Raw genomic sequence first — 23,887 nt, forward strand, 5'->3', positions numbered from 1 at the left:
CTGCACCACACTGGCTAGCTAGCATGGAACAAAAATTGCCTAAAAATGGATCGGGAAAGAGTTTGCTTACTTTTTTTTCAAGTTTGTTTCTATTCATTGAAAATGTCAGATATTGACTATCGAAACACAAACCCACTTGAAGGTCACTCATAAATCACATCTTATACTGTTCTACGAACTGGCATCTGCCCCCACAGAAGGGAGCTGTTGAGAACCTGAGCACCAGAGGCGTGCGGATGCCACCACACTCTGTTTACAGAGTCACCCCAATTTTCAGTGGTGTTTGGGAAACTCATAATCTCCTGGCTCCCCACTTAAAAAGATGTTAACCAATGTAGAATTTTTGGAACAATTATGAAGCTGTATTAATAAAACTTGAACATAATGAATGAACTAAAAAAAAGTAACAGTGGGGCTGGAGAGATGGCTCAGAGGTTAAGAGCACTGACTGCTCTTCCAAAGGTCCTGAGTTCAATTCCCAGCAACCACATAGTGGCTCACAACCATCCATTATGAGATCTGATGCCCAATTCTGATGTGCAGATATACATGGAAGCAGAATGTTGTATGCATAATAAATAAATAAAATCTTTAAGAAAAAAATGGTCAGATCTCTGCCTCTAGCAATATTAAAATTTTTATCCAAATGACAGTTATGATTTACATGAGATATTAATATGCTCTCTTTCCCCTCATTTTGAAGTTCTGTGCTGGGGGATCCTAACTTCCAAAGAGTCACTGGGAAACAAAAAACGAAGTCTATGTGTCACACTGAACCTTGCAGCCCGTGTTTGTCTCAGTTAGAGCCTGAGATGGGGATCTTTGTCAATTGCTTTATTGAAGAGTCACTCTTGGATAGAATCTATCAGGGAATTAAGGAAGCAGGGAAGTCAGGGAAGGGGCATGTGTCAGTAGATTCGGATCCTCCAGGCTGTTCAGGGTGCTACCCCAGAGCCATCATTGCAGCCCCAGAGCTGCCAGTCTTTCCTGAGGGACAGGCCTCCCTAGAAAGAAGGGTACAACTTCACACATTTTCTAAAAGGGAGTTGCAGGCCAAAGGTGCCTTTCTAAGAGAGAGTCCCTCGGGAGCTTCCAGTAGCACCAACAGGGGGAGGCCACTGGTCCAGGAAAGGGAGTTGGGATAGATCTCTACCAAGATGCTGTCAGTGGGATTCTTCTACCTTTGAAGCAGAGTAGACTTGAGTACCAAGAGCCCAATATGCTTCTGTGTGTAGAGTCACCACTATATCTACTTTCAGCCACAGTGTCTGAGTGTCCCCAGCACTTCAGACCTCGTGTGGACTCTGACCTGTCTTCATCATTGATGGGATTCTCTGATCCTTCTAATTATTAAATCTCGTTTCTTAAAAAAGAAAACCTGTTCTCTTTTTCAAACAAAGCCCTAATCCAAGTATAAAAAGGCACTTGCTGAGCCAACTTTGTGTTCTTTTGTACCTAAAAAAAATGTAAAACAAAATATCAGCAGGAAGGAAAATACTTCTGGAGCGAACACCCAGAGAATTGTCTTAAAGCCAAGCATAGACGTTAGTGAGAACCAAACATCCCAAACATGAGCCAAGTGAACACCAACTACTACATTCCCACTGTTTGTGGCTTTGCCTCAACTCACCAAAAAGCTCTCAGAGGGCCAGAAAGATGGCTTAATGGGCAAAGATGCTTGCCTCTGCCTGATGACCTGAGTTCAGTCCCCAGAACTCACATGGTAGAAGGAGAAAACTAACTCTCGCTAGTTGTCCTCTGACTTCCATATGCAGTATACATGCTGTGGAACATTCACAAGTCATGCACACTAAATAAATTACTAAATGTAAAAAGTGGGAGAGTTAAAAACAAAGAAGGAAAGACCTTAAAGATGTCACCTTTTAGCCAGGCAGTGGTGACAAACGCCTTTGGTCCCAGCGCTCAGGAGGCAGAGGCAGGTGGATCTCTGTGAGTTAGAGACCAGTATCTGGTCTACAGAGTGAATTCCAGGACAGCCAGAGCTGTTATACAGAGAAATTCTGTCTTGAAAAACCATTAAAAAAAAGGATGTCACCTTTAATGTGACATTTTCCATTTTTCCTGAAAAGATTTACACCAATTCAGCATAAAGTCATAGAAATATACTCAAAAGCTAACCAGGACAGTTACATTTTATTTCAGCTATATGTAAACTGTGTATATATGATTTGAAGGTGAATCCAAGATTAAACTAAGCAATAGCAAATACAAAGTACCAAATTAGACATGTACATACAGTCACCTTTACAATGTAATACACATGCATGTATGTTTACTCTTAGTGACTAATATAAAGAACTGTGTCCCCTGATTGGAATCTCAAACACAGACCAGATTGTTGTCACTGTCACTTCACCAATGAGGACATTAATAACCAACTCCTTTTGGTGTTGAAGGAAATAGTGAAGTGGGTAAAGAAATTCAAATCTAATTTTTAATTTTCTTCTTTGCTTATAGACATCCTCTACTTGACTGAAAATGGTTAACTTGGTCTATTTCCTAGATTTGGCGTATTGGCTACCCTGGCCAAGCAATTTGAAGAAGGAATGGCTTACAGTTCCAGGTAGTCCATCATGGCAGGGCAGGTAGTGCAACAGGAAGCCAGCTAGTCACATGCCATGGAGGTCAGGAAATAGAATGAACAGGGAATTGGGGACAGATGGTAAGATCTCAAGGCTGCTCCACCCCGTTCACCTTCTCCAGCAAGGCTCTACCTCCTAAACTTTAGGCTGGAAATGTTCCACAATCTTCCCAAGCAGGGCCACTAGCTGGAGACCAGTGATGAAGCATGTGAGCATCTGGAGGACTTTTCTCACTCAAGCCATCACTCTTGGAGAAATGTTCCCCTTATGACAGGAAAGACACACACATCTATAAATTGCACTGAGTCAGCTGGTTGGATCCAGAACCCTGAAGCTGTCGATCTCAAGATCATTACTGAATACAATCACTAGGACCTAGAAACCCAAGAACCACTTTTCCTAAGCTTCTGTAGTTTCTGTTGAGTGTTAGCTGCACCCATTGGCTCATCAGTGCCAGAGCGTGTACCTGACATGAACGATGGTCCTTCAAACACAGCCCTAGATGTGTAATCCAAAGAGCGCTTTTTCCTTTGACCTATCCCTTTTAGAAAAACTGTACATGTAGTAAGTGAAAATATTTTTTGCTATAAAATTTCATATACTATAGGATCTGGAGGTGGAGATGTGATTCAGTTGATAGAACACTTGCCTAGCATGTGTGTTCTGTATCTGACTAATCTGGTGTGGTGGTGGACACCTGGAACCCCAACACTTGGGAAGCAGAGGTGGGTAGGTCAGAAGTTCCAGGTCATCTTTAGCTACACAGTATATTTGACTCCAACTGTGGATATAACAGACCCTGTCTCAAAAACCATTTAAACATAAACTAAAAGTGAAAAGAGAGAGGGAGAGGGAGAATTGCAGTGTATCACTCTGCTTGAGGACCTCTTCACCAAGGCACCAGAGATTCTCAACTACAGTGTCTATGGATAATTGTCCCCAGACATTTTAACCTCTTGATTTCAATGTCACAATGTCTTTAGAATGATCTCACTTCCCAAGAATGCATAAGCTCTTAAAACAATATTAAACCCACAAGAATCATGACTTGATTTTTATGTAGCTTATGAGAAACATTTTCTCACCACCAAAAATTTTAACTTAAGTGAAAAGAAAGTTAAACTAAATTCATGATTTTGAAATGATGCATGCTGTATAAAAATAGCACAGTGACAGGGCTTTGAGGGAGCCTGCAGGGGTGAGAGGTGGTACCTACATGCCACCACTATTTTAGTAAGAGCTTAGAGAAGAATCTACAGTCATTTCTATTTCCCTTCTGTTTTTAGTAGTTCCTGGAGCCATTAGAGGCTTAGACAGAATCAGTAATCTGTGCAAAGCTAAGCAGTCCAAATTTCTGCCACTGCCAAAGTCTCATAGTAAACACCAGCTATGCAGGACTCAAAAAATAATACTAGTGGAAGCTGCCCCCTACCCACATCTCCCTAGAAACCAGAGATCTGGGCCAGACAAAAAGGAGATGGCCATTGACTTTGAGACAATACCAAAGGAAACTTTTTTCAGCTCAAAATTTTCACCAAGAAATAGCATTGAAAACAACCCTTTGAACCTCTCTAGTGATTATCTGTGAGACAGCAATGGGATTCCTGGAACAATTGCTAAAATTAAAAACATAATCATACAACAGCCAAGACCAAGGTCAGTTTTAGCACTTACATTCCAATTCCCCAAAAGACAACAGTCTAAAGAATATTGTAGTAACCAGACTGTCATTTCTAAAAGTGGCCTCATAGAAAAATGGGGGGAAATGCTTATACTGGAGTGCTCTTAACAGGTCAAACAGGCCTTTATTTTTCTTTGTGCACTAAAATGCTTTGAGAATGACAAAGGAGGACAGAAGAAGACAACTCCAAAGACCAAAGCTGTGTGTGTGTCTTCTTCCAGGATAGGACAATAGACAGTTGTAGAATTTTAGCTTGGATCTTTGTCAAACTTTCTAGGCCTCTAAAGTAATTCTCCTTTCTGGTCATCTTGATAATAGTTGCTTCTCTCATTGCTGTGACACAGTATCTAATAAGAGCTACTTCCAGAAGGACTGGTTCTAGCTCAGAGTTTAAGAGCCCCATACCCTCTGTTGGGAAGTGTGACAGTGGGAGAGTGAGGTTTGTGGTCATATAGCATCTTCAAACAGGAAGCAATGAGAGATGAATTCTGGTACTCGGCCTCCTTCCTTCCTGCCTTGCTGCCTTCCTTTCTTCTTTTTTAATTCAGTCTGGAACTGACCCCTGCTTATGGAACGATGCTACCCACCTTTACAGACTTCCTTCCTCAGTTAACCTTTCTGGAAACACCCTCACAGACAGGCACAGGGCTGTGTCTTCTAGTGATTCTCAATCCAGTCAACTTTACACTAGAGATTAGTCACCACAGTCTTTTATCATTACTACATTTGTTTGTTTGGTGTGTGTGTGTGTGTGTGTGTGTGTGTGTGTGTGTGTGTGTGTGCCGTGACACACATGTAGAGCTCAGAGAACAATTTTGGGGAGTTGGTTCTCTCCTTCCACCATATAAGTCTAGGGATCAAGCTCAGGTTACAGACTTGGTGGCAGACACTTTTTACTTGCTGAGCCATCTTGCTGACTCCCATGACAATCTCTTATGAATTCTAAACTTCACTGTTTGGGGAATGAGGTTCAGGGATAGCACAGAAGCACTCTACTCAGCTGCTGGTGAGCTTCCTTTCCCTTCTTTCCAGCTCCCCCTCCCATCTTGGCTTCCTTTCTTCTTAGTTTCTAATGGTCATGGAACAAGTCTCTTTTCTTGCTCCATATAAATTCTTCTAAGGCAGCAGATTGTTCGAAGCCTAAGACCTGACACATAGCAATTAAGAGAGTTCATCATCACACAGTATCTCTGACGTCTTCATCCTTGGAGTGTCCATTCCAGCCATTACAGAAGCTGTGCTGTGGAGTGATCTAACATTGCTCCTAGAAGCCTCGATATAAGTAAATCATGTTGCCTGCTGTATAGAGGAAGTTGGTACTTAGCCCTTCTCTGGAGAGAAGACAGTGTCCCCTGAAACACTATTGCATGCCCAGTTCTGTTTGCTTTAATGAATCATTTTTCCCTCTGGAAACCCTCTCTGAACTCTCATGCTTACAGAAATACATGAAAGACTATTCTAAAATATTTGATGTATAAATAAATATTCTGAATGGTAACATATATAATTTTTACTTGAGATATGGCTTTCCTGGAAACCATTTTCCAAGCAGTAACTAAAGGTAACACTTTGGGGAATTAAAAAAAAAAAAAACACGTATTTCATGCATTGAGGTTGCAGGTCCCTTAAGACTAGTTCTATTTTTGTGTCTACGTTGACAATAGTTGAGACTGTCATAGTCATTCACCTTCATCATTAAAAAAAAGCATACAAAGTTCCTTTCTCCTCTAAAGTTAGAATGTGAAGTGCTGGCCTTGCAAACTTAACTTGGTAGGTCCTTAGAATGTATTCAGAAGTGCCGAGGAGGCTAGATAACCAGAAGAGTCAGACCTTAACACTGCTAAATCTCAACTCACCATTGTGCAAAAGAACATGTGAAAAGAAAATGTCTTCATATCATAAGCCTGTTCATTATGGGTGCTTCCTGAAGAGTCATATAACTCAAATACAGACAAATTTTAAACCAGGACACAAATGTAGGGGCTGGAAAGGTGCCTTAGTGATTAAGATCACATACCGCTTGCAGAGAACCCAAGATCAGTTCCCAGCATCCATGTCAAGTGGCTCACAATCACCTGTAAGCCAGGAAGACCTGATGCTCCAGGCCTCTGACACCTCTTACGCATACCACAAGCAGATACACACACAAAAACACATAATTAAGACTACGTGGCAACAGGTCATGTCGAGTGGAGCAGCCCGCTGGCCCTAACTGGATTAGCAATGTTAAAAATCTATAGTGGTCTCTGATTCATGACTCTTTGGGATCTAAGTCAGTGTCACATACACCCCAATGTTAGCATCTGCAAAGAACAAGGGTTCAGTCTTTGTAAAGAACTTGTAGCACCCATGATATTGCTCTGCTATGAGCCCGCATCTAGGAGGGTACCAAGACAAACCATGCATGTGAGTCTTAAGGAGCCATAGGGGAATCATTAGGTGAGAAACATTAGACTACATAGAGATGCTGTAAACTAAGGCAGATTCTATCAGCCATTTGAAGAGCTAATGATTCTGTCTTGGAACAACCATGAGAAAAGCTTCTGGAAGTCATCAAGAGCCACTGGGAAGCTCCCCGGATAGAACCTGGGTCCTTTATGGCCAATAGCCAGTGATTGGAGCCATTGTCACAAGGAGCCCAAGATGAGACAAGAAGAACTTTCCAGCATTCCTTTCCAGTGTAAGAGAAGCTAATCCTTTTACCTACAGGATTCAAGTAAAGGTGACCCATGCTGGCTTTTAATTTGTTCACTGAGAGAAATCACTTTTGGTCAATCAGTCTAGAAACTGTCTCAATGTGGGCTTTGCTGGATAAAAGATGTTCAAATATAGCTCACCCTTAATTCTTTCAAAAAGTATAGTATTAGTTATTGATCATCTATGGAATTTTCTACTGTCCCAGGTATTTTTGTATGCATCGCTCACTTAAGACAGCTCTCTCTTATGAGCCATTTTATATGAGTTTCACTAATGAAGAAACACTGTGTATCTAAAAATGAACTTGCTCGTTTGCAAATGTTACACAGAGAAGGCCAACTCCAGAGCAGTGTTGGCTGTGGCTACAGTATACCAGACAGAACATATGATTCTCCAAATGTGGCCACATTCTAATGTCCAGAACCCATTAATATCACATGTTACAAAACCAAGGGGACTTTGAATATGTAATGGCTAAGAACCCTGAGATGTGATTAGCCTGAATTATCCAGATGGGTCCTTGGAGGTGGGCAATCTCCCCTGACTGTGGTGAGAGGGAGAAAAAGTAGTCACAGACATGTTCCATGATGTCTTTGAAGAAAGAAACATAGAGGAGGTCACGAGCCAAGAATCTGCACATCCCTAGAAGCAGCTCTGGAAAGAATGGGACGTTGACTTCTCCACAAGACCATCTGCTGCGCACAGTTCTCCCAGCGCCTCTGCGGTGGCACGGTGGCAGTGAGGCTGGAACCCACCCAGCACTGTGAGATGACAAAGATGGTGGTGTTTTAAGTCACTAAATCTGTGGAGATTTGTTATAGCTGCCGTGAAAAGTCAAATGCATATTGTTCAATGCAAACGAGACATGTGGGGGACAGGGAAGGGGGTACCTTCCTGGGGTGAGATGGTTTGGCTGCAACTCCAGATGGCGAAATATCAGTGTGATTTCTAATGTATTGTTTGATAGCTTGCAGAACATTTCACAGTCTTGTCATATGTCAGAATCTGAGTATGCCCGGATCCTCCCAGCACCGCTATGAGTTGCTAAGGTGCCAACCAAATGGTTTCCTGATGTTCCAAAAACCTAGGAGATATGTTTTTATCAGAAAGAACATTACTCATCTAAGTTTTTAATGCAGAAGTCTAATGATTCTTCGCCAATGCCAAATATTCTTTCAAGAGAAAAGTGAGTTGTTGAAGGATGACACACTGTCACTATTTTCATCTTCGATCGATCCCTGTGTCACGGAGACTATGATTGGTTTGGATTTAGTTAGAGTCTTTCCCAAGCAGTGGAGCACTGAGGCACTGGGATCCTGAGACAGTCTTTGGGGAACAGCACACAAATAACAAGACTGGTATCACAAGGCACTCTCGTGGATCAGTGGTTTCACTAGCATGGCCATACGCTGGGAATAGGACACACAGAGAGAAGGGAGTTATAGCAATGGAGACATCTTAGTTCATGAAATGCATTGACTGAAAATAAATAATACATCTTAAGAAAAAAGTAATAAAGGCTTTAGAAAGCTCAGGCCTCCATAAAAGTCAGCTTCAGAGCAAACACACAGACCAATGATTGAATCCTGCAGTCATGATGCTACCACTGATATTAGCATGTTCGCCAAGCAGCCAGGCTCTGCACTGTGAGGTCTCCAGTACTGTGGATGTGACTGTAATTTAGCCACCATAATTTGGATTTATGCAAACCTTACTAAACTGTCACTGCACGGAGAGTTGAATAGAGGCGACCAGGATCACCTGAGTGGCAGTTGATAGATGCCAGGATGAAATAAAAGTCAAAACTTCACTTCAGCAGCCAGGGACACAGTGGCTTGTTTGGAACAATACTGTCATTCTGCCTGTCAGAGCACAGTAGGGAGGGAGGCTTCCAGAGGTTAGTTAGACTGCTAACTAAAATCAGTAGCAGTCTCCTGGGTAGATGGTACATGCAAGCTGCCAGACCAAGGAGGAAGTAACTGCAGGGTCTGTGTTTGTTATCACAACGCAGCTGCCCACAATGATCAGGGAAGTCAGCACTACATCTCATCCACCTGTCTTTTCAAACAAGTCGCTTTCCTTTTCCATCAAAATTTTCCATTTTACAACTAAATTTGGCAAAGCTGTTTTTGTTGTTGTTGGGGTTTTTGGTTAGTTGGCTGGTTTGATTGGTCTTTTATTAGTTTGTTTGCTTGCTAACTATTGAGACAGGGTCTCACACTACAGCCCAGACTGCCTGGAACTCACTATGTAGCCCTAGTTGTCTCAAATCAATCCTCCTGCCTCAGCTTTCTAAGTGCTGGAATTACAGCCTGCACCAGTAGTTTTAGCAAATTCAGAATTTATACAAAAGGCATTTCTATTGGTGGCTATGAGGTTGGTACATAGACTTCAATTGTACTTCATAAAGACAAGGTAATCTTTACGTTGCATGTGGTTTTTCTTAGACTTGACTCTGTAGAGCAGTGTTCTACTTAAGATACTATAGTTCTTGTAAAGCTTGCTTGTGTAAACTGTGATTTTTTTAAAAGCTGTTATTTTCTATATGAATGGAAATGTATTTAAGTGCACTGACTTGTTGGTGACAAGCTCCTAACCTCTGTCACTTCTGACTTATAGGGTATCTTTGTTACTAGGGTTCAGCCTGATGGACCAGCATCCAACCTACTACAGCCCGGGGATAAGATCCTTCAGGTAAGATGAACAAAAGCTGAAATGTCTACCAAGCCTGGGTAGAGTACTTGCTTACTTGTCGCTGGGTTTTAAAGTGCCATCTGTCATTAGCCTATATCTTTAGTGTCAGCCATGACCATGCCATTTTGTAAAGCTCTTGCATTTTAGTTGAATAAGAATAATACCTGAAACTAAAGTAATTTGGTTCCTAGAATCAAAGCAACTTATTCTAAATTCTTATCCTCCTCACCCCCATAGCTGCCTTTACCCATAGGCCCCAGGCTAGCAGAAGCTCTCACCTGTCCTGTTGCCTACCAGGAATCAGAGACAGCTTGACTACAAGCATGTACTGTGGACTTCCCATAAATCACCTGCTAAAGAAACTCTCCCTTATTCTAAAATGTGTAAGAAGGGTCCCTCACTCTACCATGTGGGCCTGAACTCTCCTCAGAGTCCCACCATGCTGCTGTCTATAACCTTAAAAGCTCTTCTAGCAAGTCTCTTACCCAAAAGGACAGTCCACCTCGGTGTCCACCTCGAATCCAAAATCCAAATCCTTTCACTGAGCACCTGACAAGCTCCCAGTACATGACAGCATCCTGCTCATTATTGTTGGACTGAATGGAATAGCATGGTGATACAAGAATGTGTACAGATGTAAACACATCAGCCCATGTTGTTATAAACTAAAAGTAAGCATAATTGCCTCTGCTGGGTGTCTGTGTGACTTTACATGAGTTCACAAGAGTGAACTTATTTCCATTAGAAGGCTGTAACACGTGGTTGTACCTCTCTGCTCTCCTGTCCAGAACACAAGTTATGCTTTTTAAATGTCATGTGGAGAAATGCTTTCTCAAACTTCTTAAAGCTGTGCCACTGTGTTAAACAGTTAAACATGCACTTGGCTTAATCTTACCCATTTGATTCTCTCTTCCTTCTCCCCCAGTTTAACTCCCACATAAGAGGTGTTTAATTATCTGCTACATTATGTGAAAGACCTTTAAGGAGTGCCAGTATGCTCAAGATTAAAAGATGAAATTTCTGATTTAGCAGAAACTCCCCATTATATAAATGATGGAACTACCTGAAATTGCTAGCCCTTGGCTCGGGTACCCTGAGAAGGCAAGGCATATGGAAAAGAAAACTTGGTCATCAGCTCTGTGCTACTCTCTTGCTTGCTCTCTTGCTTCCCCCTCCCCCACTACCCCCCCCACCCCCACTGAACTTCAGAGGAATTTCAGAATTTGAATAAAAAGTATAACCCATTAATCTCTGACCTCTGAGCTAGTAGAATGTCTGAGCTGGGTAGACTTGGGTTCTACCACTTCAGACAGGCTCCCCTCTCCCCATGCTGGAGTTAGAAAAAGGACTTGTCTTCTGCTCAGATTCAAAGAAGAAAGAGCCACCTCCTCTGGTGGAAAACAAGATGCTCGTGTCTCCTAAGAGGATGAGCATGCATTTTTTTTGTTTTCCTGTGAAAATCTGGCCAGGCTGTATGTGGGGCAGGAGGAGAAATGTGTGGCATTTCGAATCCTGAGATTTACACACTGGCTGCCAAGTACACAGAGTGGGCTCCTAGAATAAGAGGTGGGAAGGAATTATGAGTCAGTGACTAAGAGGCAAGAACATGGCTAAATCTCTCCTCTCCACGAATGATATCAGAGATGTGACATTTCATTTTCACTTTAAAATTCATTTCACAGTCCACTGTCAAGAAAAGAAGAAAAACACATAAACTTTACAGTCTTGCTCATAGTAATTAAAATCAAAAGTGGTCAATTACATTCTCTAGAAAAAATGGGACTGATTCTTTGACGGTTGTCAGTGTCATAAATGAGAAAGTAAGTTATATCCTTGATTTACTTTAATAGTTTTGAATCCTTAAAAAACACTGGGAAATGGTTCTGTTATCAATCACAAAATCAGTATTCCACTTTGTCATTTGGACAAATGTATCTCCAGCACTTAGTAGCAATGAAAACCCTGAGCAATATAAATGAAAGGAAGAAAAGGGTTTGACAGCAAAGAACAAAGGAGACACAAGAAAGCGAGGGATGCTACTGCCAGCCTCCAAAGCCGTAATTTATCAGATCTTCTCTGTCTCTCCTATTCTGTGACTCTATTTTATGAGTGTGTGTGAGTGTGTGTAACACATGTGTCTATGCATGCAACGTGTATATGTGTAGTGTTTGTGATGCATGTGTAACATGTGTGTAACCTATGTGTATGTGTATGACATGCATGTGTGTAATGTGTGTGTAATGCATGTGTGTGACATATGTATATGTGACCTGTGTGTATGTATGTAACATGTATGTGTATACATGTTGGCCATGAGCAAAAGGTCAAAGAGCAACATCAAGCATCTTTGTATACCTTTCTCCACCCTAGTTTTTGAGATGAGCTCACCAGCTGGCTAGACTGAATGGCCAGTTAGCCCCAGGGATCTTTGTGTCTCCACCCTTCTCCATCAGAACTAGGGTTCCAGACATGTGCTACCCTGGCTTCTATGTGGTGGCCTTGGTAACAAACTTGGCTTCCTGTGCTGATGTTATAGATACCTCCCAGCTGTGCATGACTATGCCCACCACTCCCTTCTACTTCTCTGAAATGATGAGCATGTGTTTTGAATTACATGAAGGGATGGTGTTCATGTGAACATGCTTGCCTGACTTTTCTGTCCTTTACTATTTGTTTGCCCTGTGTAGATACACTACAGTGGATGAATGGATTAAAACAGCTCAGTGCTATTTTGATTTAAAACAGCACAGATGGGACTCTATGATCAAAGGGCTGGACCTCTGCAGCCTTACCTTGAATAATTTATAGAGGGAAAGATAAAGAATGGGAATCACACGAATCATTTAAAAAAATAGATTGAACCCTGTGTATTTGCTGATCTGTAACCATTATCCAAATGGCAGTCTTGTTATTTTAACATCTACTATTCTTTCTAATGTTCTTTCTAGTTGAACAGAAAATTAACCAAATTCATTACATGCACTGCAATCCTCAATGTCACTACACACAGAGAGATATCCATTGACTGAAGCTGCTTTGTTGAAAAGATGCGGAGACTGGGGAAAATTACACTTGCTAGTGAGCAATAGAATTCACAGCTCCAGCCTAGAGCTTGAGTGCTTTGAGTCCTAACTTGGGGAGAAGAGAAAGTGCACACCTTATAGAGAATTCACCAATAGCATCTATATTTTACCAGTTACTAAACCTGATTATTTTTTCCAACATGAGGCATATCAATGTGTTGCTGTATTGAAGATAATTGCAGTTTCTCATACCTTATAATCATTCTAGGGTTTTAGAGTTAGTAAGATGTGCTCCTGGTCCAAGTCTATATTTCTTTTCTCTCCTTCCTTCATTCCTTCCTTCCTTCCTTCCTTCTTCTCTTCTTTCTTTTTCTGTTTCTTTCTTTCTCATTATGTATCCCTTGGCTATTCTGGAACTCTGTATATAGACCAGTCTAGCCTCAAATTCCTGGTTCAAGACTATATTTCTAAGAGACCAAAGTAAGATTGTTAAGGTAACAATAATATAAACCATGTATTTCTCTTCTTTTTGCTTATTTTTCATTTATTTATTTAGTTTTATATGTGTGAGTGTTTTACCTATATGTATGTATGTGCACCATGTGTATGCCTGATGCCTGTGAAAGTCAAAGAGGTCATTGGATCCCCTGGAACTAGAGTTACAGATGGTCATGAGCCACTGTGTGGGAACTGAACTCAGGTCCTCTACAAGAGTAACAAATGCTCTTAACCATCTCTCCAGTCCTTGTGCTAATCTTTTAAAACTGTGATTGAATTCATATAGAAATTTAGAGAGTAGTTGTCAACCACTCTTTCTATCAGTGAACACGGGCTGTTTGTGTGTGTAATCAGGGTGGTGTTTAATGTTTCATGTGCTATAAAGTTTGATCTGTTCCTTCACTGCCCTTCTGTGTAACCATTAACCACTCAGCCCTACTTCCCTATTAGTGACTCATGAGTGGTTGGTGTGAGACAACTCTCAGCCATTGCTGTGACAGAACACCTGAGGGATGGTGAAGGATTGGTTTTGCTTTGAGCTTCAGAGGTTCCTGCCCCAGGCCCTCTTCTGGCACATTCTGGGACAAAGCATCATGGTGAGGAGCACACAGTGGAGTAGGGTGGCTCAGTGCATGCCCAACAGGAAGCTGAGAGAGATGGGAAGAAGGAGTCAGGAGTAAGATGTCAAAAAATACACTCACCTCTGACGGTGGCTGGCTTCTTCCAACCAGCCCTCACCCTTTAGCCTCCACTAGTTCCCAATGATGCTGCCATATGATTACACTGTCCAGATAATAATCGCTGACTAGGTCAGAGCCCTCAGGACCTCATCATCCCCTATCAGCTGCCAACCAAATCCCAGCATTCCTGCAGCATTTAGGGGATACTCCCTGCCCAAAGTGTAACATCGATATTAAAATGGATAGTGAAATCACGTGACGTCTAAGGAGCTTATAACTAAGGAGACAAGCGTGTACGAGTGCCTTGAAATGCTAAGAACTTAGTTCTGTGATGTAGTTATGGGGGGGGAGCAGGATTAAGAACACCAAATGACTGGGAGCAGGCTGTTTCTTGGGAGGTGGGATCAATGATTGTCCACACACAGGCAAAAATGCTGGCCCTCCTTGCTACCTCGATGAGCCAATGAAGAGCATGGCAGGGGCACTAGAGATCTTGGGGACCTCAAGATGTGTGAAGAAGAGAAAAGGAGTGACAGAATTCATTCCAGCTTCCCAGTGGGAAGAAGAGAGAGCCAGGGCAGAGGGAGTGCAGGAAGAGGAGCACCTGTGGGAAAGGCCCAGGAGCAGGGTGGGAGCTTACACCAGAGTGGATATGGGTACAATGAAGGGGGCACTAGAGAGTCTCAGGCATCTAGGTTAGAGATGTGAAGAAAGAGACCCTTAAGACAGTGAATGTTCCCTGTGGATTTGCAAGACTCAGTCATGGAGACAAACTGAACTGGAAGGGACATAGTAACATACAGCTTCAGAGCACAGAGTGGCAGAGTAGCCATGCATTCCGCAGAAATCTGGCAAAATGTCTATGGGTGACTAGATCTGGCTGTACAGATCCATGGTGCTGACAGCTACAAGCAGATTGCCCTTGTTGGACAAGGCTTTGTGACTGTTTAATGACTCATGGGTATGATGAGGTAACAGAATCATCTTAGGTAAAGCTTGTTTGTTCAGGAGCCTCCAGCTATTACTAAGAAAAGTATAAAATAAAATAAAAAATCCTGTTTCCAGACCCTGTAGCTAACACAGCAAAGCCCCCTCACTGAGTCCCATGTCAGTGAGGACTTATTTCACACTGGAAGCCTCGTGTCTCACCTTCCAGGACACCCAGAGGAAGGCCTTGAGGTCTAAGCACTTTGCCAAGAGCAAAGTGTCACAGCTTCCTGTGCAGGAAGAAAGTAGAATTCTCATTTAAAAAAAGAAAAAGGAAAAAAACAAAAACAGTATTCAAACAGCGTTAAGCCAGTAGCTTTCCTGTGGTTCTTTTAAAATACATTTGGTAAATGAGGTTTTTTAGTCAAGTAAGTTGCAAAGCCTCCTTAAGCCTTCCTGTTCCAGGATTTCACAATGAGCAAAGCTTCTTACCAAGCCTGTGCTTCCCAGCAGGTAGTCTATGACCACCAAGTTCATGCAATGTATTTCTTTTAGGAAGAAGCTACCCCAAAGCCCACAGTTTTCCCCAGATCAGAAGGCTCACAGTCGTCATCCTGAGTCATGGAGAAAGTGTAGGAGCACCTCCATCATCTTTCTGGTTTAAAAAAAAAAAAAAAAATCTCCCCTAAACACTACAAAAATCAGAAAATGAGAAATATTTTCAAGGTTCAAATGAAGCGCTGTGTCCTTAAAGAACAAAACTCAAGACATTGTAAATAAGTTAGATATAGTTTATTCTAGATGGTGCTTGAAAACCACAAACTTCAGAGACCATGATTGGGGACCGTTACCCACATCTTCCATTATTGTCTATAATCACAGAACACTTTGCATGAATTAAAATACCATTTAAAGACAGTTTGATTAGAAAGTTACTAAAGCTGTCTTTAAAGCACACATGGTTTTATGTGCCAGAGTCTAACAGGATATCACTACTTATTTAGAAAGCCTGTCAGGCTCACTGGGCTCTGCGTCTGCTCCCTTGCTTAGCTGATGTGAAGTTAATGCTAATTAAGCATCTACCCGGTGTCATTTAAATCACACAGCGCTGGCAGTATCTGCTATTGGCACGCTTTACACAACCGGCTTGAGCACTTTCCATTAAGCAGGGCTGATTCTACTGATTTATTTCCTTATTTGGAATATGGACTCATTATGTAAACAACACTGAGCTGAACAACACAAACATAGTATAATAGGAAACATACCTAAGTTCCTGCTTTTTTACAAGCTAGCCATGCCCTGGATATGCAGCAGAAAGTGAAGAAAGACAGGAGGGTTTAATGCCAAGCATTTGATACCGGGTCTGGGAGGTACTACCCAGCCTGCCCAAGGCTTTGTGACAGATCCCATCACCATAAATAATAATAAAATAATGCAATGGACACCAGTCTGTCGTTATTTGCTAATGGGAACAAAATGAAAACTATGACCTCACACAGGCTAGATCAGCACTCTACCGCTTAGCCCTACCCCCAGACCTGATTCTGACATTAGTAAAGAAACAAAAAATGCTGGTCCACAAAGAATCCCCTCAGAATAGAGAGTCAATTTTCAAATACCATGGCAAATGTAAAAGTATAGAGTTCGTGTTCTTGAGAAGCTGCCTAGTAATCCATACATTCATTTGTTAAAGATTTGGCATGATAGGGAAAAAACCTCTCTAAAGTCAGAGCAGGTGACAGACAGTTTGAAGAACTGTATATATCCTTAAGTCAGAAGAGAAGTCCTTTTTCTGTTTTATTCTGTGAATTTTTAATGCCAGGAAAAGCCACTACGATGTCAAGTTCTCTCACAATGTTTTGAATGAAAGGTTTCAGAAATGAAGGTCTGTAGTTGATATTTGTGGTGGAAAGTATTTAATGATTTGTCAGAGTCAGCATGGTATTGATTATATAGTGTCTTCAATTGGAGTCACCATGGTATTGGTTATATAGTTAATCAATATTATATTAATTATATGGTGTATTCAGATGGAGGCAAGGTGATATTGATTATCTAGTGCTTTCAGTACGAAATATAGCCCAACATTTAATGAGAGTACTCTGCAAAAAGAAAATCCTAAAGTGGAGTCAGACATGGATCATTCCTGTGATCCCAACACAAAGTGGGGTGGGGATAGGGAATGAATTGAGCCTGAACTATGCCCACTGTGTCTCCAAACAGAAAGGAAGAATGGAAAGAGGGGAGGAAAAAAGAATATTTAGAAAAGATGAAACAAAAAAACAGGCAATTATGAAATGAAAATTAATTCTAGAAAGTTAGTCTGAAGCACAATAGTTATCTGTGATGGACTGTTTCCCAGGATGCCTGGCTGTCAGAGCCGGACCCCTGAAGGATAGCCCTCGCACCTGGAACTTGCTGACTGTGGTTTTTTTAATCTTTCTTTATCCCAAGAGTTGTAGGATTCAAATTTGCAAGATACTGATATACAAATGTGTGTGCCCTGGCTCTTCAAGTGTTTCTGCCTCTTGTGTTTGAATTAACCAAAGGTGCATGTCAAATCTCTAATCGGATTTCCCTTTTAATGTGTAAGAGGACCCACTGCCCTCGCCCTGTGTGGCAGACCTCCTTCAGTGCCCATGTGAAGGTTTGGAGTTTTGAGTAAGAATACAGCAGAATTCCTTTACTCTAGAAAGTATCTGCAGACAAGCATCTATAACTCACACATTTAACTAAGATTTTACCAGAAGGAAACCAAAGACAAGCCCTGGAGAAAAGAAAAGGGGGATGGAAACCATGTGTGTTTTACAGTGAGTAAATGCCCCACATCCTCTACTTGTGATTGGGCTGCAGATAATACTTTGACTAAATTGGGGCATTTTTGTGTCTAAATCATGACAAGGGGAAATTAAAAGCATTTTGCAGCATAGGAGATGTGACATTGGTTTAAATTAGGCAGGCTATATTTTGGAAGCAGCATAAAGACTATACTGGAATGGCCTTGCATGTTTTCAAATTAGCTCCTGCTAGAAGCCTATTAATTACATATCTTCAAAGCACTTTCTGAATATCACTTCCAAGATTGTGTCCCTATTAACTTCACTGGAACTTAATAAGTATCTCATTTGTTTTTCACTTTTCATTAACTTGCAATTTCCTCAAAATTACACACATTTTATGTGAGCCTGATCACGTTTATATAAAACATACATACGTGCAGCCAAGTGTGATAACATTACAAATGTTGCCTGATTTAGCATTAACCTGTGTTATTATTTGCATTTATATTACGTGCATATTTGAACGTCATATGTGGAAATGCTCCATGTGTATTTATTTACCTTTCAAAACATCTTTGGATTTGTGTTCTACAGTTGGCACTTCCGTTAGAACAGCCGTCCTCTCTGCAAACTCTCCGATGCACATACAAAGCCACAAAGCGCAACCCTGATGGTTGGAGACTAGGGTTTTTTCTCCTCATAAAAAATTACAAATTCAGTGACCCTTTGAGTCCCTGTCTGAACTATGCAAGATGAAATCGGGTATCCAGTGCTTGTGATCACAGAAACGGCATAGGTTATTTTGGGCTCTTCTGTCCTGAGAATGAAGAAACAGTTCTCTGGGACAGAGCTCCTGACTTCTTCGGGCATTCAGCTTGTTCCTCCAGTCTCCTCTGCCACCAACTCCCGTGGAAACAGGCCTTGCAGTATGTTCCACACCAAGAAAAAAGCTCAGGGCCATTAAGATGGCTCAGCAGGGAAAGTTGCTTACTGCCAAGCCTCATGGCTTGTGTTTGATCCCAGGACTCACACGGTGGAAGGAGAAAGCTCACTTCCACAAGTTACAATTTATTGTAAATCTATTGCAATAAAAATGCAATAAATTTAGAATGAAAGTTTTTTAACAAATAGCTCAATTACTATCTGAAAAATAATTCTTAAGGCTGGGAATGTTGGCATATACCTCTAATCCCATGTATTTGTAGCAGGTAGAATAGAGCTCAAAACTACCCTGGCCTGTGGAGCTAGACCCTGTCTCAAAAAGAAAACTAAATAACATTTGATAAACCTAGGAGAGTAACCACCACACAACATCCAGAAAAACTGTCAAAGTCAAACTATGCTGAAGCAGATCGCTAACTGCTTGTTGGGGAGTTTCTCCCTGTCTCCATCTCCCAGCTGGCAGTCTCTGTCTGTCTGTCTGTCTGTCTGTCTGTCTGTCTGTCTGTCTGTCTTGTCTCTGTCTATCTCTCCAGAATAGTTCTGGTTAAATTCATGTAATGGAGATGGGTGGGTAGGAAGAGGATGCATTCCAGAGGAAGTGCAAGGGGGGGGGGGATAAGAAGGAAATGGGGTGAATATGTTCAAGACACATCATACACATGAAATTTTCAAAGAATGCATCTCAACTTAAAATAAACGCTTCACACATGGAGCCACCTCCCTTCCCTTTGAAGAAAAGGCTTTCTACACTACCTACCCTTCCTTTTCTGTGGCTTCTGTTCACTGCCCATCTGCCCCCTGTTCCACTTTCTCAGGTCTCATCCCCAGTGCCTCCCACAATGCCCTGGTTGGTCAGCTCACAACAGGCATTTCTGATTAAAAAAGTGAGGGAGAAAGGTCATCGTGGAAGGGAACCAAGCATCTTTGAAGACCTTCCGATACGCACATCATTCTGATTGGCACCTGCTTACTTGTTTTGACTACTCATCCCCTCAGCACACGTGTTGAATATAATGGCAAACCACGTATGACTCGTGGTCTCCAAATCCAGAAGTCTTTCACCCTGATGCTTTGAAATATAAAAATGTAGGACAAGTCCATTGAAAACTCTTGGAGGGTTTTGGGTGATTTGCAGAAATGTTCCATTATTAAATGGTAATTTTACGCCAGGTGATGGTGGCACACTCCTGTAATCCCAGCACTCGGGAGGCAGGAGCAGGCAGATCTCTGTGAGTTCAAGGCCAGCCTGGTCTAAAAAGCTACACAGAGAAACCCTGTCTTAAAAAATCAAAAAAGGGAAAAAATGTAATTTTACAACTATCGTTTACCTTTTGGGCAAATTGAAAGCATTAAGTACATCCGTCCTACTACAGTGTAATAATCTTATATTTCTTGAGGGTTTGCTACTTTCCCAATGACCAAACTAAAATAAGAAAAGGGAGACCTTCCTTATGTGTATTCTCTATTCCCTGGAACCTTCCTTTTTACTATAACTTAAAGCAAGAGGGTTGTGGTTGTGGTTGTTGTTTTAAAGCAAGAAATTCAACTTGGCACAGCCTCAATTCTACTCAGCTAGTGTCTCCTTCCACCAAAGTAGCTCATGCCAACTAAAGTTAATGATTTCATTAACTGAATGCTATAGAAAATACACAACTGGAGCACTGTTAATTCAAAGCAAATTTGTACCGATAGGAACACAGATTCCTTTCCTGTTCCTCAGTGTGGTGTTCCCTATTGATAGATGTGCCATGGTTTTAAATGCAGTTTATCTGAACCTTCTTTACCACATTACTTTGTAATTTACAAAACAAAAAAAGTAGCATAGAAGAAAAAGATGCCATGAGACAGACCTCCTGTGGAGGGTTTTTTTTTTTTTTAATTGGGGGAAAGGAAATTGGAAAAGGGGGTGAAGGGAGGAAGGAGACTGGCCTCTGGAGACAGGAGCAATTGAAGAGAAGAGACAGGTGGGAGGCAGACAGAGAAGCAGAGAGAGGGACAGAGGGAGAGAGGGGCAGGTGGGCAGGGCCCTTTTAAAAGGGAACATAGAGAATGTGCTTAGGTGGTGCTTTTTTTTTTTTTTTTTTTTGGTTTTTCGAGACAGGGTTTCTCTGTGTAGCTTTGGAGCCTATCCTGGCACTCGCTCTGGAGACAAGGCTGGCCTCGAACTCACAGAGATCCGCCTGCCTCTGCCTCCTGAGTGCTGGGATTAAAGGCGTGCGCCACCAACGCCCGGTTTAGGTGGTGCTCTTAGTGACTACAGCTGAGTACGTATCCTGTCAGAACCCCAAGGGCAGGCCAGTACAGATGCCTGAATTACTGTATGATTTTAAGTAAATAGGGATAAAATTATACATGCATTAATTTTCATCTAAGTTATAAAGGTGTGTGTTATTGTTAAGGTGCAATGTTGTTTGAAATTTGGAAGAGATGAAGGCACACCCACATACAAGTACACATACACAAACATGCACATATACACATGCATGCATGAATGCACACACAAGCACACACACGCACACGCACACACACACACACACACACACACATTTTAACTTTTAAATGAAGGGTTAATTAGAATATTAAAAACATAAGAAAGAGTAAGCCTCCCCAGATAAGTATGAGTGCACTGAAAATTGAAAGAGTCAGGCTAGGGAGCTGGCTCAACAGGCAGTGTTTGTTGTGCAAGCACAAAGACCTGAATTCAGATCCTCAGCACCCGTATAAATCTGGGCACAGCATCATGTAATCCTAACACGGGAGAGACAGAGACAAGAGGATCCATAAGGTTTACTGGCCAACTGATCTAGCAGAATCAGTGAGCATCAGGTTCAATTGAGTGACCCTGTCTCTGAAAGTACATGATACCATCCTCTGGGCCTCCACATGCACACAGGCAAACACATACACACTCACATATATACACATGTGCGCACACACTCATACATGCACACAGAACACGCATACACACCCCCCACACAAGCACACATATACAAACATGCACATATACACGCATGCATGTACACACACACACACACACACACACACACACACACACACACACACACATACACACACACGGAAAGTTACCAGGTCCTAGTGCCTGTACATTGCAAAGCAGTCCAGTTAACTGACTCTCTTTCCAAACCTGATTCATCTCGTCCTGCAAGGGAATAATTATGTAACTGTCAGTTATTGGGGTGGCAGAAATTTATTCCAAGTTTCAATAACTCTGTGTTTTAATTTAGTCTTAATCCTTTGGAGGCATATAGACCTACCTCTCCATAAATTAAGTGAAAATAATTCCAGTAAAACAATTTGCTGTTTAATATAGAGAAAACCAAGGACCATGAACACTCATTACAAAGGAAAAAAAATGTACATTTTGTGACATAAATATCAACCAGTAGCCATCTGGGTTCTGAGATTCCAACAGGCTAATTATGTTTTAAATGAATTTTGCTGTCTTGACCTGGTGACCCTTAGCTAGAAGACTGTAGGCTTTCTCGATGACTTATTGTCACTGGGTTTTATTCCTAAGATGTTGATTCTTTGAACTAGGTTAAGAACCAATGTGTAGCTAATGGAAACTCTGGCATTTACTAATAGTTTTTTTTAACTTAAAGAATACATAAACCACCGGGTGTTGGTGGCACATGCCTTTAATCCCAGCACTCGGGAGGCAGAGGCAGGTGGATCTCTGTGAGTTCGAGGCCAGCCTTGTCTCCAGAGCAACTGCCAGGATAGGCTCCAAAGCTACACAGAGAAACCCTGTCTCGAAAAACCAAAAAAAAAAAAAAAAAAAAGAAAAAGAAAAAAATGCATAAACCAACTATTTTCCAGTAGATCAAACTGAGGTTAATAGTTCAGTAAGTGTCCACTCCCATTTGGCAGGATTATCATATCTACCCTGAAGCTGGAGAGATGGCTCAGTGATTAAGAGCCTTGCTGCTCTTGCAGAGATCCTGAGTTTGATTCCTAGTACCTATGCTGAGCAGCTTGTAACCAACTGTAAATCCATTTCCAGGGGATTCAATGCCCTCTTCCGGCTTCCAGGTTCCCACACACATATATTCCCTTATATTCATAAAGACACATACACATCGATTAAATAAAACTAATTTTAAAAAGTAAGCTGGTAAGTTTGTGTCAGCAACTATGTCAACTAAGTGCCACCTCAACTAGGAACCTGTACAGACAAATGGGAACCATGGTGCTGGCACAAACAACAAAACTGGAACAGACAAAACTGAACTACCGTGTCTAAGTACGTCTGACTGATCTTACCCAGTAGGACGCTATGATTGTACATGACCGAGGACATACTGGGCATTTGATAAATACTTGTCAAAGCCATTTCACTCTGAATCTTAAGGTCTTACTGTACTGTGCTCCTTTGAGTCCCGTGGTAACAATGGTACAGAGGGAGTGAACTGTGGGTGCTGACTGACCTGTTTCATTTGTGTGTTTTCAGGCAAATGGACACAGTTTTGTGCACATGGAACACGAAAAAGCTGTTTTACTGCTGAAGAGCTTCCAGAACACAGTAGACCTAGTTATTCAACGTGAGCTCACTGTCTAAATGTTTTTTATAAATAGTGAAGATATGTCAGGCCAGAGCTAATGTTCAAAAATAAATTTATACATAGAAACAAATTTTGCCAGTTGCTGGACCAATGGCAAACATCAGTGCCAGGTGTAAAATATTGTACGTTAGCCTTGACCACCCTGAAAATGTTACCTATAAACAAACACGGCGTCCATGCGCAGTATCAGTTCCAGCAGCAGCCTCTGGCTGTGCATTGGTGCGGTTTTGTTTCTGTTTTTGTTTTTTAATCAAATAAGTTGTCTTCTCAAAGTGGATTTCCTATCATTTCGGAGCACGGAAGCACACACAAGCTCTTTACAAATTCTGCTCTCCATCAGAAATACTGCCTCAAAAGTTGTATATAAAGAGTTGTAATCCCCATAAAGTATTTCTAGCACAAGGTATATGTTGGCATATATACAAAAAAAAGAATATAGAAAAAACGATATTTTCGTAAACATCTTGGATTGAGAAAGAAAATATATCTTAAAATAAGACTTTACTATATTGAATCTTTTTCAATAAAAATTACATGATTACGCCTTATGGAAGCAACTGTACATAAAGTATAAAGTATTTATATTTGGTTCCACAGCCATTTGCTAAATTCCCATTAGCAGAGTGAAATAGTTCATAAATTATCCATTAATCTCTGGGACCTGAGTAACAACCAGAGAAGGTAAATCGGTCCAATGCCTATAGCTAATTAAAAGGACACAAGCAGACCTTAGAGTCAGACCATAGGCTGCTGCGGACCAGGCTTCTTCACCAACC

General features: G+C 41.4%; 1 protein-coding gene across 2 annotated transcripts in view; it reads left to right on the forward strand.

Moving 5' to 3' along the window:
• Positions 1-23,130, forward strand: part of Lrrc7 (leucine rich repeat containing 7) — a 362,920-nt gene extending 339,790 nt beyond the window's left edge. For both annotated transcript variants that reach the window (XM_035451112.1, XM_035451113.1), the window contains 2 exons: positions 9,601-9,675; positions 23,000-23,130. In XM_035451112.1, coding sequence (XP_035307003.1) covers positions 9,601-9,675; positions 23,000-23,107 — 183 coding nt within the window. In that variant the 3' untranslated portion in view covers positions 23,108-23,130. The remainder of the gene's footprint in view (positions 1-9,600; positions 9,676-22,999) is intronic.
• The last annotated feature ends 757 nt before the right edge of the window (positions 23,131-23,887 follow it).

Source organism: Cricetulus griseus, assembly GCF_003668045.3.
Source record: "Cricetulus griseus strain 17A/GY chromosome 1 unlocalized genomic scaffold, alternate assembly CriGri-PICRH-1.0 chr1_0, whole genome shotgun sequence".
NCBI lineage: Eukaryota > Metazoa > Chordata > Mammalia > Rodentia > Cricetidae > Cricetulus > Cricetulus griseus.